The sequence below is a fragment of the Protopterus annectens genome, chromosome 14.part0 (genome assembly GCF_019279795.1).
Source record: "Protopterus annectens isolate FY-2018-M chromosome 14.part0, PAN1.0, whole genome shotgun sequence".
Classification (NCBI taxonomy): domain Eukaryota; kingdom Metazoa; phylum Chordata; order Ceratodontiformes; family Protopteridae; genus Protopterus; species Protopterus annectens.
In genome coordinates this window covers 557712770-557728747 of record NC_056748.1, presented here as the reverse complement: position 1 = coordinate 557728747, position 15978 = coordinate 557712770, and the positions used below count along the sequence as shown (strand labels likewise).

At 36.1% G+C, this 15978-nt stretch overlaps 1 protein-coding gene across 1 annotated transcript in view; it reads left to right on the top strand.

Annotated features, from left to right (window-relative positions):
- LOC122789100 (myosin heavy chain, skeletal muscle, adult-like) overlaps positions 1-15978 on the top strand; it is a 145067-nt gene that overhangs the window by 49242 nt on the left and 79847 nt on the right. The window contains exons 14-18 of the mRNA XM_044056299.1: positions 3-152; positions 1799-1969; positions 4138-4450; positions 11303-11373; positions 15032-15119. Coding sequence (XP_043912234.1) covers positions 3-152; positions 1799-1969; positions 4138-4450; positions 11303-11373; positions 15032-15119 — 793 coding nt within the window. The remainder of the gene's footprint in view (positions 1-2; positions 153-1798; positions 1970-4137; positions 4451-11302; positions 11374-15031; positions 15120-15978) is intronic.

Genomic DNA, 15978 nt, shown 5'->3' with positions numbered 1-15978 from the left:
AGGTCCATAATGCTGTTGGTGCTCTTGCAAAATCCGTCTATGAGAAGATGTTCTTCTGGATGGTGTTCCGCATCAATCAGCAGCTGGATACTAAACAACAGAGGCAGTACTTCATTGGTGTCCTGGATATTGCTGGGTTTGAAATTTTTGAAGTAAGTTTAATTATAAGGAGGATTATATTCCTAATTTTCTACAGTGCATACACCTAGCTAATTTAGATCAAGAAATTCACATTACTAATTAGATAACCTACTTAAGTTGATTTGGAGAAGTCTGTCAAACTGTTAGAGGAATAAAGTTAGAGGAATAAAGTTATTTGTTTTTTTATCTGCAGTGTATTATTTTTTACTGAATACCAGCTGATTGCTACCTTCACATAATTTGTTTTACATACCTTAAACTCTTGGTATTTCTAAGCCTATAAAATATTGTAAATTTGTTTTTTGTCAAGTAGGACCTTGTATTTATAAAGCTTGTGTACTATAGTAATGTGTGTTTTTGTAATGCTATCCTAAGGAAATCTAGAAATAATGCTATTCAACCATATTCATCTTTTTTCTGTAGCCTAAAAGCATAGACAAAAAATGCAGTTTAGAACTTAACATGTGTCACAGGGTAAGCACTTTCCCTGTGGACTGCAGTGACCTTTGTTCTAAACTAGAATCATACAGTGGAGGCATTAAAATCTTTGTTGGGCCTTCTTTACTTGTTAATCTCAGCTATGGACTTAACACTCAACAGGACTACCCACTCATTACCCCAGAGTCTGAGCTGTGGATCACTGATCCATGAAACTGTAATCTGTGGAAATCTGGCCAATCTATTAGTACCTTGCCACGTTTTATTAAGGTTGTCAACCTCGAACATCATGGTGCAAGTGAGCACATCCACTAGATCAACTTCACATCTTAGTCATTTCCTTTTACCTGCATATGGCAGAATGATTTCCCCAAAGAAAATGAGGCAGTAGTTGACACAAATTTCCTTCAGTAGTCACTAAAGCACATGGATCTCTAAGGGAACCTGGATAATTGGCATTACAAACTGAAAATGTCATTCTGTGCCATCAGACCAGCATAGCTTTAAATATTTAACTGGACAAGAACCCCTTTTTCGTGTGGATCCTGCCTGTCTTTGTGAGTACAGCTTGGAAAGAGATGAATGATGAGGGTAGCAGAAACCTACAGATTTACTGTAATTATAGCATTTTGTTAACAAATGGTTGTACTTGCTTTACAGAGTGAATGTAACACACACACACACACACACACACACACACACACACACACACACACACACACACACACACACACACACACACACAGATATATACATGCGCAGATGCCCACACATACACATTCACACACACACATGTATGCACTTGTACACATGAGCACGCACACACACACACACACACACACACACACACACACACACACACACACACACACACACACACACACACACACACACACACACACACACACACACGCAACCTTTGGATAGAGCATATTGCAGTAATCTACAGCAACATGTCTTTGATCGACATAAAGCAGGCTTCACATTTCTATTTCGTCACATGTCAGTCCCTTACAAACCCTTTCAGTGAAGTTTTTCCCACAGAGAAAATGAAAGCAGTATGATGAAGGAAAAAAACATGCTGATTACCCTGAAGCAGGTGGGTGATGAGCTAGGAAGATGGGAATCAATGGGTTAGTGAGCCACATGTATAGACTCAAAGGCACTGATAAATATATTTGCAAGCAAACCACTAATATGATTCTTTTTGCAAATTTAGTTTAACAGCTTTGAACAGCTCTGCATCAACTTCACCAATGAAAAGCTGCAACAGTTTTTCAACCACCACATGTTTGTACTGGAGCAAGAAGAGTACAAGAAGGAAGGAATCGAATGGGAATTCATTGACTTTGGCATGGACCTGGCTGCGTGCATCGAGCTGATTGAAAAGGTAATTATAATATAAATTTATGTTTGAAGTTGCAATATGTTGCCGGTTAAGGTATGGTGTACAGTGAAGTGCTACCTAAGAGCCAAAACACATCAAGTAATTATGCATCTTCCCATGTTACTGTTATACTCTCTTATAATCTAAGTACAAATAATAATTGCATTATCAAGCAATAGTCATCATTTTTACGTCTGGTGATTTAAAAAGTTAACTGAACTGAACTGTACTGGCTCATGGGACACATCCAGCACTTCTAAAAAGACAGACTGAGTACTAATTTAATTCAGATAAGAAAGTGAGGTTCAGAATGTGAGCATTTAGTTCCAAGAATGCATTTTAGCTACAAAGTAGGTCTTTATTTTCTTTGCACACCTCCCATTCCCCATGCAACCATCTTTTATACCTAGTTCACTCCTTTGACTCTCTCCATTGTTCCTTTTTCAGAAGATCCAGGATGAGTCACTTTAACAAATAGTCCTCCCATATCCTTGCTGGGTAACGCATTTGGATTACTTATTATTGGGGACAGACACAGACAATTCAGAATGGGAAAGGTGACTAGGTGCCAGAAACCATCATATTGAGCATGGTTATTCTGAATCCCTAGTCAAGGGAAGATGACAAAGAAAGAGACCAGTGCACTTTACACACACACACACACACACACACACACACACACACACACACACACACACACACACACACACACGCACAGACACACACAGAGCACTGCATGTCATTTGTTGGGCATCCATAGTTGGTCACTGTACTTCACCCCTGGTCTTGCAGGCCACTGCACAGCCCACACTCTTCTCAACCTATGACAGTTGTCTGTCAGACAATTTATCCTAGTTCCCAATAACTTTTCCAATCCATCAGTTTATCTAATACCTGCATTTTTCCAATGTCGAAAGGAAAAACAGTGCTTACCACTTGTGTTGCAGTCCTAGCCAGGAAAGAGGTGACCAAGAATACTATTTCAAGAAGATGCTCACAAAAGTCTACAGAAATTGCAAATTTATCCATAGAATGTTTAGCAATCACTGATGCCCATATAAGTGCGATTGTGTGCCGAATCTTTAAACAGCTCCTTGCTGAACTAGGATGGGATGAAGGAGGTTTAAAGATACATGAAGGAAATACAGAATATGTAGGCTTAGTTACTTTATACATATTCTTTTCACAGCTGGAACCTTATTTCATTCTTTATTTCCCTCCTTAATTCACATTTGGCCTGCCCAGCATCATCCTTTTCACTTTTAATGTCTAGGATTTTTAGTTACCAATTTGCATTGCTTTCTTTCATTTTTCTATCCATGTGATTCTTCATGTATTTTTTAAAAGAAAAATATACAATATTAATTGAAATTGGTTGGAAGATCCTCCTGTCCCCTAAAAATGAAGTTTGAGAAACAACTAATCTCATGTTCCTGCATCTTATATTGTGTGTTGTAGCATAGAGTTATACAAAATGTTTTTTTCAATTTTTCATGAAACTTACTTTCAAAGTGTGTTCATGAAATTCAGTTTAGACAATAATCTGCCATTCTTACTGATGACAAAAAAGTGACAGAAATAAATTGTGCCAATAGTGCTTTACTATGCATGACTAACAAGTATGCCAGGGATACCAAGTACCATATATGAAATACATGACAATGAAACATGAGTATCAATTAAGAGACACAGCTGAATGAATTCCATAGCAAAGTAAATTCTCATATTTCCAAACACATGAATATTAAGGAATGCAAACACTAGTTATTTATTTATTTTTTATTTTACATTCATGCATACTTGCATAATCAGATTATGTGCTTATTATGTATGGGGCATGTTTTATTAATGCATTCATTATACATTAGAAAGGATACTTAAATATGCAGGTGCTTTATTCTGAATGTCTGTTTCAAAAAGCCCTTTTGACTCTGTTAATTTAAGCATTGTACCACGCCATAAAATAGAATGCTGTTATTTTTTAATGCATGCTTCATTAGTATGATAGTTTTGCAAAGCAGTCGAAAAGCACCCAATAAAGATGAAATTAGGAAATGTGAATTTTTCATAGAATAAAGTAAACCCACTTGGCCTCGTATGAAAATACTGTTGTGATTATTTATTGCTAATATATTTTCCTCTTACTTTTTTAAATGCCTGCTTTTTTTCAGCCTTTGGGAATTTTCTCAATCCTTGAAGAGGAGTGTATGTTCCCCAAGGCTACTGACCATACCTTCAGAGACAAATTATATGACCAGCATCTTGGGAAGTCCAGCAACTTTCAGAAACCAAAGCCTGCTAAAGGAAAGAGGGAAGCTCACTTCTCATTGGTGCATTATGCCGGTGTTGTGGATTACAATGTCACTGGGTGGTTAGATAAGAACAAGGACCCCCTGAATGAGACCGTTGTTGGCCTGTTCCAGAAATCATCGCTGAAATTGTTGGCTTCACTTTATGCTTCTTATGTTAGTGCTGGTGGAGAAGGTAAAGCTTTTACATATTATACAGTATGTTTTCTCATTCTGTTCCTCCAAAAATGAGTTAGGCCCATCTAATGGCAAAGCATTAGAAATGACTCTGAAGCATGAAACACTAATGCATCGGTTTTTTCCACATTATCATAAACTTAGAAATTTCTAGAAAAATTACATATTTTATACACAGGGTTTAAAATATAGTAAAGTAGGGAGCATGGGGTTTAGCTTTATTTTATTTAAATGACAGTGACTGAGTATGATGATGAAGAAGGATGAACCTGACAAAACTGCAAACTAGTTTGATTCTCCATTGAAGTCAGTAGATTATAATAGTTTTTAAGTCAGTGGACTTTTCTTTGGAGCTCTTTAGCGCCACGTCATACAGTATGTTCTCATCAAAATAACCACATGATTATATTTTGAAAGTTATTTTCAGAAAAATCATGCCATATGTACATATACATATGCAGATGTATGTACTCATTTACACCCACACATGCACATGCATTTAAATGTGGCAGTTGGTGACCTAGCATCAAAAATAGACAGATGCAATATCAGAGGGTTGACATTACACCTCTCATTTCCGTCCTTCTCAAGAATACATTTGAACAACACAGAACATATAACAAGGAGGAGCCCTTCTACATTAAGCTCTGATGCTTAGCCTTCTCTAATTATAAATGCATAGTTGCCTAAAACTACAAAACAAAAAAAAACAAAAAAGTTGGAAGGCTGAGCTAAGTATTATTAAGGTGACAGTACTGTGGTATATTTCATATAACTTGATTTATACGTGTAGGTGAGATAGTGATGTAAAAGGAAGAGGTGTAAAACTGAGCATGTAATTTACCTACTTCTGAAGGTAAGAAATGATCTCTGTTTTGGTATGGCTACTATGTCTATCCTCAGTAGCAGTCCTAGGTGTGATTCCCACAGCCAGCATTTGCTTACTGTGTGACTCTGAGCAAGTCACTTAAACAGAAAGTCCTCCCGAGCTGAGCCTGAAATTGGGCCAGGAGGATCAGTTCTCTACCCTGGTTAACAAGCATGCTCATTTATTTATTTTAGCATTAATGCACTGTAAAACTGAAAATGTACTCTGAGAAGTTAATGTAAAATGCAGGTTTTATTTTTAGAGTTTCTAAAAATAAGCAGATATGCAGTGTAATACAGCTTGGTAGCCCTTTTGCCAACATAATGATGGAAAACTCAACTGAAAAGCACTTAACATGACTATGAGGCACAGTAACTAACCCCACAGCAGGATCGCTGTAAGGCCTGTGCATTTGCTTGTTTTGGTAATTGTATAGTGGGCTGGGCCATCCTTTGTCTTTTAAACCATGACCCAGATTTTATGCAAGACCCCAGATACCTCAGTAATTTGCTGAAAGATGACACAGTATTGTTTACATGTTTCTATTTCTTGAGAAGTAATAAATCAAGCTTGAAAGCATTATATGTAAAAAATAAAAACAACTGCTTTCCAAGATCATGAAACAATTGTCTGATATAAAGGAATGAGTGGAAAAACTCTTGCAAAAAGAGAACAATGTTTGAGCCAGTCAGTTATTTCACATTGTTATTAAGCAACACATATGAATATAGGAACAATACTAGGCAAACAATCATAGGGGCCATTACATGCCTAGCCCAATACACCTTTAAGTGGACACACTGAAAAGTTCTTCCCTCCATACAAAAGAACCTAATAGTACTCACCTCTCAAATCAAGCAGTGGTGTACACAATAATCCTGGTGTAAATTTGCATCTACCAATATAATTATCAAGACCAGCCTTAAAAGCACACTAAACAGTTGTTTGCTTGACCTGTAGTTGTAAATTATTACGTGACCCTGACCTTCCAGTGAGTCTTATTTATTTATTGGTGTAAATTGAAGTGGCTGCTATGGTTGTTTGTAGAGACAATAGTTTTGTAAAGAAATAGGTTGTTAAATAGGTATGGGACTTTCATGGCTTGAAAAGTGAGGCATAGGTCACATCAGAGCAGCCAGTAGGCTATGGGTCACCTCAGAGCAGCTAATAGGTTGCTGAGTATAAGGAGAGTTGTGGCACTTGTTTGGGACAGTTGAAGGATTTAAGGCCTTTACTTTTATGGTAAAAAATAAAAAATAATATAAAGAAATAACATTGAAGCTTTTCCAGCTGTTCAATATGCTTGGATTTATAAATACCAAAGGGAACATTCAATGACGGGTCTGATGAGGGAAGAGAATTTTGAATCTTCCATATGACATTAACTCTGACAGATGGAAGGATTTCCTGACTATAGTGGAAGCAATATAATCAAATGAGAGCTGTCCACATAAGTACCCAGGTCTCTTATGAGCATATCTGTTTGAAGCGGTCTACTTCTATATTTTGAAGTTTCAAAACTTCTAATTTCTTATGGTCGAGACAATAAGATCGGAGTTTTGAAACTTCAAATTTGTTATGGTCGAGACCATAAAATAGAAATTTTGAAACTTCGAAATTTAAATAAGAAAAAAATAAAAACAAAAAATCTTTTTTTTTTTTACATTTTTGCAAAGGGCAAGCACCCCCTGCACCCCCACACCCCCTGCTAATTAAATATACCAAATCCAAGATCACACTTCAGTGAGGAAAATGGTAAATATATCACTCCACTCTGTACGGCAATCTAAATTTAAATGGTTCTTATGGTCTTGACCATAAGAAATTCAAAGTTTTGAAACTTCAAAATGTAGAAGTAGATCCATTTAAAGAAGAGTACCACTTATACCAGCAGCTTTGGACAGTGGTCAGTCTGTGCATGCTGCATATCTTTTCACTTATATATTCTCAGAGCATTTAAAGAGGTGAGACTAGCTTTTTTTCAAACAATACTTTGTTGCACATTTTTACATTTAACTTGGGATTGATTTCAATACACCACATATGTGCATATTCCAGTCCTTTTTGGAGCAGTTTAGTATCAGCGAGTAGCCTTTTTGAAGATGTTTATTGAGATCAAGAGACAAGACCTGCATGTACAAAAAAAAAAAAAAAAAAAAAAATGAAATGGGGTGTAGATCATTTTAAACTGCTTATATCTGCATATGCTACATAAATTTTGCATATAAGGCCAGTGAGATTGATGGCGTTACAATTACCTGGGTCAGTAGAAGTGCCACCCTTGTGGACAGGAGTCATAGTGGCTGTTCTCCAGACATCAGGCACACACTGCTTACCTACAACCTCTATTCTTCTAACAGAAACTTTATGGTAACCATATATAAATTATTTATGAACCTGCGTTATACTCCACCTCTTATCTACAATAGTTATATTTTCTGGCCTACCTAGTTTCTTCTCTCAACTCCATTTCTTTATATTTTTAAGCACTACTCATATGCTCTAGTATCTATCTGACCCCATCTTTCTGATGTCCTGTTGCAGATGTTAATGAAGGTGAATCAAGAAGGCAGGTATGCAGGGATAATATACCAAATTAAAGTATTTCTATGTAAAACTTGAGACAATGGAAGGGTATTCTGAGGACCATTTATGAGGATTTATGCCTCTAGTAAACTATATGGCATTGTTGACAATCAGTTTAAACTTGACTAGCATGCACACACTTTTTTTGATATTCTCAGCAGATGAAACAAGAAGACAGTTTTGTGGTGATATGTCAGTTTAAGATATTGCTATGTGAAATTTGCAGAAATAGGATGGGCATTCTGTGCAACAGTTATAAAGACAGTAACCAGGTTCTGTGGCACACAGGGATGGAGCCTTAATTGTGACCCATATGGACAGTATATGATTAGTGACCTGAACACTAGAGGAGCCACACAAGAAAAGGGAATGGTGAAGGTGTGCGGCTTGCTCATGTCATGGGGTTGGGAGAGCTGCGTACACTTGGAGGGACATTGGGTTGTGTAATTTCCAAGGTGGAGACCTGTAAAAAACATTGATTAAACTTTAGGAGAAAAGAAAGAGTTTCTTAGATGGAGTCCCACTGCTAAAATATTTGTTTCCTTGTTTGATGTGTTTAACTTATTCTTTTGTTACTGACTATCAAATTGCTATAGCGTCCTTATTCATCTTCTTAATTAATTTTGTACGTTGTGTACACTCCACTTAATCTTAGATATGCTTCAAATATATAAGTGCTCATAGTTTTAGAGTCAACTCTGATCAATTCAGCCTATAGTGCACTTCTCTCAGGTTCCCTTTCTTTAACATCAGTCAGCCATTAGCATTAAGTGCACTAACTCTAACTACATTAGTTATAGTAATTAATATATTCAGTTAGTCATTTGTTAACTGGTAAGTGGGTTGATGCTTTCAGATCTTTTCCACGCCAAAAAATGATTGCACAGAAAAACATACTTATTGCAGGTAATCAAATAATATGAATAGGTCTGAAAATGAAGCTTCTTACTATAAGTCAAGCTGTTGCATGGATGTGTCAATTTCAACTTCAAAGATTATACATGATATTAACCGAAATGATATGCCTGGCAGGAGCAACATGCAGATGGCAAAAAGGTGCAAAAGAGGAATACATTAAGATGCGCTTGGGGCTATGGCTATAAAGTATGATGGAAGAAAACTGAAAGTGCCAATTACAAAATAGTAACTGCTTAGTTAAAATGAATCTTTCACTGATAGAAAAAAAAACTTAGGAATTATGGAGAAAGGAAGGGAGGACATGGTAAAGGGTGTGATAGAGAGATAACTTCAGTAACAGCAAAATAAAGATAGTCATGATAGCGGGTAACATAAGGTAGTTTTGCTGGGAAAGCAAGCATCAACATTTGCTTTATCTAGAAAGAAAAATAACTATCTTAACTTGTAATGAGTGAGCTAAGACATGATGAGATGAGGGAAAGTGTTTTGGGCTTGGTGTATAGGACAGACTTTTTAAGAAGATAATTTTTGGAAGTGGCAAATCTACTTCTAAGGGAAAGATCAGGTTATGAATGAGTAAGAGGTGTTCCGCTGAGATAGAACAAGTATTCTGATCGTTAACAGAAATTGCATGTAACTTCTCATTATAAAAAGAATGACATTGATGTTTGTACTGTCAGATGGAAAAATGCTATTGCCCACAATTTGCTATTTATTATGGTGTGGAGAGCTCTTCTATGGGGAGAGAAGGAGAGAGTTAGATGCAGTGAAAGTCTGAAAAACTGTAATATTTATACATTATCCCAAAAAGCTTGGAAAATCCAGAAATTTTGTTTGGGAGTAGTTTATGCAAAGTAGTTTAGGATGCGGGCATAGGTCGGTAGTTTTTAAAGGAAGATCAACAATGAAGGCACTATTATTGGATTTTGCAGTATTAAAAATCAATGTAGCTAAAAGAATGAAATAAAGTGACTTAATTGGAAGAAAACTGAAATAAAGAGGGGAAAAATAATTGCAAGGAGGAGGCCTTACTACACCATGGCATTGACCAACACACCTCCTTACTAAAGTAAAATAAGTTCGTGGTCACACAACCATGGAGAAAGGCAAGCCACCATCAGAATAAAAACTGCACTGCCAAGAAGGAAATACCAGAACTGAACCTGCTATTCACAAAGCAAAAGTCCAAAGAATACGTCCTACTGGCCCACATTCAGAACTTAAAAGCCCACAGTACAAAAACAAGGCTAGAAACACTGAAGCACTGAACTACAGAAAGATACGTTAAAGACTGATGTATGCTACTATGGCATTTTGATATTTGTGGTACAGTATTAATGGACTCAGCTACTCATCATTACAAAACACATGCTAAAGTTTTTAAATCTTTTAATATGATACTCATGCTGAGTGGGAATTCATTGATTTTACATAGGGTAAGATAACACTGAATCTGTGTTTATATAATGTGCTAGAGTTAAGAAAAACAGTGAAAGGACAGAGCACTTAGCCCTGTTTTGCACTTTCGAATAATCTGTCTGTTGGGTAGTCAGACTGCCTGACAGTTTAGTGCAGAGATTTAAGGCTACTAATGTGCATTATTCTGTAGTCCTGGTTTGATTTCCTCATTGTCTGTTTGCCTACTGTATGACTCAAAATAAGTCATATAACCAGACAGTACTGTTAGGCCACACCTTGGTTAACAGGACAGAAACATTTAACAAAGTATCGGATTGGAGAGGTGTAGTAGGAGAAAATTTTGGATCTCATTGTTAAGTTAGCAGGCAGCTGCTGTACCATTTATGGAAATTGTCCTTACGGCCATTTATATTTGACTCATAAGTTGTATGTAACTCACAGAATCATAGGCCTTCTCTTGTTTTAAATAGTAATTGTATGAAATCCCGCGATTTACTGGTGTGAGTCCTGCAACAGCAAGACTGAATGAGAAAAAAATGCAGCCTTACATATACTAAGATATAGGTTGCAATCTTGTAGGAATATTCCCTTTGCTCAATAATATGGTGATCTGGGTGTCAGGAGCTTCCTCTCCAAAACATGTTTAAGGGAGGGCAAGAATGTTCAACAATCGCTGTTTTCCTGCATTTTCATTGGTATTTTTTTCATAATTCCAGATCTTGCAATTATGGGTTCAGGACTTAAAATACCACTTTATACTCAGTAAGTGCAGTACCCCAAAACTGATTGTGCTTTGTATTCCTGTATATATTATTAGTGAGGGCAAAACTGACATTGATAATGCTATAGTGTTCTGTGATCACATGTTAAAATGGTTTGTGTATTTAATGTATTTTTTACTTGGCAAGTAAATGAAGATATACGCAAAACATTCATTTTGAGATAACCAGTTGATATGTGGAGAAAGAATGGTTATTAGAAAAAGAAGCAATGTTATTATTATGCTATCAAAAGGAATATTACAAGTTAATCAATTTTTTTCTCTGTTTATTTTTGTAGTGACAGAGGAGGGTGGTAAGAAGACCAGGAGGAAGGGAGCTTCCTTCCAAACAGTATCTGCATTGTTTAGAGTAAGTCCAGTACTATATGAGCTTTCTGTAGCTGGAACACAGCAATACCAATAAATGATTGCATCATGATGAAGTAGATTAAATGTAGAACCTGTGTAAGTGGAACATTAATGACAGTACTTGACTGAGAGCCTGAAAAGTTTATTTCATAATTTTAGAATACAGTATGTGTTGGGGATCATAAGCAGAACATACTTAAAGGAAACATAGAACAAAATGGCTTTTATTTAATGGCATACTGCCTTAGTCACTTGGCATGACTTTTCTGTGCCCTATCCTGTTTGGGTGAATAGGTTATGCTTCTGCAGTACAAGACACAAGACAACACTGCAGTGTACTGACGGCAGAACCACACCATGTGAGCAGTGTTGGAAGTGAAAATCAAGAAGTACAAGATCTCTGACCTAAGCAAACATAAAAATGCATAATGAAAAAAACAAAATATTAAGACTGAATGCTATCAAAAGAAAATAATAAATTATTTTTAAAAAACTGAAAGCTATAGACAATTTTGGAGTGTAAGCATCTAATTTAAACCTGCAACTTATCAAATATCAGTAGGAACAAGTACAGAAGCTCTGTCTCTGTTGTAAAAAAAGTGTAGAAGTTTTGTTTGTATATGTTCCTCTTCAGTTTCATCACCCTGTACTAGATAGCATTGTGCACATCTTGAGGTTAATAATTAATGCTTTTACACATTATATAAAGAAATACAGACTTAAGAAAACATTCTTACTAAACACCTACATTGGTTAAAGATAGAGTACTTTAAATTGTTATAGGAAATCAGCATCAGTATTATAGCATATGGTGTAAGCTCTCCCAGATATAACACATGCTCTGAATGCATTCATCGGGTGATGTGCAACTCTGTATTGTCATGTGATGCACTGGTAAATATGTTGTCTTATTATCTATGCTGCAAGGATACATGAGCTCAGGAAGCAGTTATGTCTAATACTATATTTGAAAAACAAGAAGCAATTTGGCTTTTTTAAATGTTCGCTTGCACATCTCCCCTTAGCCATATTTGGCTGGCAGGATATATGCAACTCTGATCCTATCATGAAGATTTCACTTCCTGTCATCAACAAATTTAATATAATGGCACATAGGGTAATGTTCACCATCTTGGGTGAACATTTCTTACCTCTAAGGATTATGACTTCATCACCTGTCTAACATAAAACCCCAGTGCAATAATGCAGTCCAGTTGGAAGAGACTGGTATGAATGTGCAATGGGAGTGAGATCAGTAGTTGTCATTAGTAAGGCATTCACAGTCATGAAGATTTCACTTCCTGTCATCAACAAATTTAATATAATGGCACATAGGGTAATGTTCACCATCTTGGGTGAACATTTCTTACCTCTAAGGATTATGACTTCATCACCTGTCTAACATAAAACCCCAGTGCAATAATGCAGTCCAGTTGGAAGAGACTGGTATGAATGTGCAATGGGAGTGAGATCAGTAGTTGTCATTAGTAAGGCATTCACAATGCTTGGTACTTTCTTTTTCTCATGATGAGGGCAAACAGTGATGTAATGTGGCATACACATATAATCCACTCCTCTTCTCTTTCCTTACCAGTTTACTGGCACTTATTCTGCTCCTGTATCTTTGAATGTCATAGCACATCACTGTCTCTAAGTGGGATGAAGAAGGGTTGGTCAGGTTCTTTGTATATCCTTTGCCCACCCATACCATCTCCAAACTCAGGCCAGAGTACTGCTCACTGGTCAGCTGTGTCCCTAAAAATAGAATACATCCTATGGCACTTGCTCTGATAGGCTGGAGAACATGGCAAGCTGAAAAGGGGAGGAGAAGACCACAGAAGGCAACTGCTTTTTTTAAATACTCTAAGCTGTGAAGCACTTTTTCTTTGTATTAGCGTGACAGTATATTTCATGTTTGCCACAATAATGTTAGTTGAAGTTCATAAAGTATTAATTGAAAAAGCAGTAAAATACAAAACAGTATTATGTGACTTTATAAGACAGGTAAGTCCAGATGTTACAAATTGCATATCTGAAAGATAAACTAGAAGCACTGTATGTTTAAGTGAGTGATCAGACTCACTCAGTTTACATAAGACATCCAGAGCACATTTTGATGAATGTCAAACTCCCGTTTCCCCTATGGGAAACAGTACCAGTGAAATTTTAAAAAAGCTACATGTGGGAGACAAGCCCCTCACAATATCAATTACCAATAAAATCACTTTTGTGGTCATTAGACTTCACAAAAGGAAATAATTCCAACTATGTGGCAACTTCACAGTGCCAAGTCCAGTTAGGCATACTACTCTTCCAAACAACTATCTGTCTATCTAGTTAACTATTTTTATTTTTACATTTGAATACTTCATTGATCTTATCCAAGTGACCGAGAAGTGATACTAATATCTCATAAAGCTTCAATGTGTATGATTTTAAGATGCATAATCAATGCAAATATCATCTACACTCTTTCTGTCAATCCCTTATCATCACAGCTAGAATCACTAAATCTCTACAAACTGTAAAATTACACTATAGCTGACTAAAGGAGGTACTTCCTAACCTCATTTTTAAATGATCTTATAATTTATCATGCTCAACGGGCATAAACACATACACACACACACACACCCACACACACACACACACACACACACACACACACACACACACACACACATATTTGTATATGTGTGTGTGCCTTTGTGTGTAGATATATATAGTTTTCCACCAATCTGTTGAATGCACAGTTTATTGATAACTATTTTCATTGCTGCAAATGATCAGATGCTTTTTATTGCACTTGTGACTGATTTTAGGATGTAGTGAGTCATATGACCATGACTGTGTGTGTCTTAATAATATTTCCCCTATGGATGCAGTTGTTCAACCATGGAGTTTGTAAATATAAGTTAGGTTACCTGCGGTTGTGGCCCTCTCATGTAAAATGTGTTTTGTGACTTTATTACAAATTCAAAAAAGAGGTCATGTTTTCCTTTTGTATCAGTTTACCTTTGCCACCTTTTTTTATTTTAAATTTCTTCTATGTTTTGTATAATCTTAGTTCTGACATTGATGTAATTGCTGTAGTAACAGAACATTGATTATTAATAATACATTCATACAGCTGTATCATCTATATACACACACACACACACACACACATATATATATATATATATATATATATATATATATATATATATATATATGTATAGGGAGAGAGAGAAAGTGAGAGAGAGATATTATATGTAAATATATACATAATTTTTTCGCTTTTTAGCTTCTGTATAGCTTATATAGTTTGACAGAAAGATGGATAGATAGCTAGATAGATACACAGATAGATAGATAGATAGATTTATAGATAGATGGATAGATGGATAGATAGTGTTTCTCATCAGCCTTTAACCTTCTTCCTTTAAATACTCACTCTTTCTGTCATCCTGTTTTCTCCTCATTCTCAACATACTTCCTCTGTTTACCTCATTTCTACAGTATATTTACAGTATTACTAACTGATCTGCAAAAATAATTAATCTATATATGTGTTTTAATAATTAGAAGAATACATGCATTCTAATATTCTTACAGCCTGCAAAGGTATAAAAATGACCTGGGTTACAAGAAACTAACTACATAGTTTTTTTCCACAGGAAAATTTAAACAAGCTGATGACAAACCTGAGAACTACTCACCCTCACTTTGTCCGCTGCATCATTCCAAACGAGACAAAGACTCCAGGTAGTTTTGCATACTAATTTAGATTGAGTGGTTTATATGTTAAATGTGACCTTCTGTTGAGTAGACTGCATATTTAGAGTTGCCTGTTAGAGAAACCTACCTGTAAAGGTATCCAGTCAATTTTTACATCTATTCCATTTTTCTGTGCAGTACAGTATTACTAACCTTATTTTTTTTTACTAAACTTCATTTTATGCCAGTCGGGTAGGTTGACTTTTTTGTGATCGTTTTACTATATTAACAAATAAAATATAAATGGAAGTGGGAGGGTGGCCTAATGGTTAAGCTGTTTGCCTTACAAACACAAGATGCAGGGTTTGAGTCTCACAAGGGGATAATTGGCTAGGCTTAAAATGGCTCGCAAGGGCAGTTAGCTTAGTACTAATCTATGAACCTATGAACAAGATAACAGATATTCTAAAAATTAGACTGTCAGTTCCATTTCTACATAGTTGGTTCCCAGGATAAAATCTGGAAAAGGCAGGCTAGTCTCATCCAAACACATGAGTGTCTGATGCTTCTTGTGGATGATTTTCACTCTGACTTACAGCTTTAGTAACATCATAAATGGATATCTAGCAGGCAGGGTAGAAGGACCAGGAACTAAATATGTCAACAGAAAAATAGGGCTATGAAAATATCTGACCTGTCTACATTAACATCATATTCGTTTTTTTGGCCAGTCTATCTGTGGGAGGTCATTTTACATGAGGGATGAGTTGCTGTACTTAGTGTTAGTCAGAGTAACAAAGAAGTCATAGTGTCACTGGCCCTTTTCTTGAATAACATCTGAGCCATAAAAGAGCAAATGGAGTCTCTAGTAAGATCATTTAAAAATGTCTAAGCCTGTCTGCTGCAG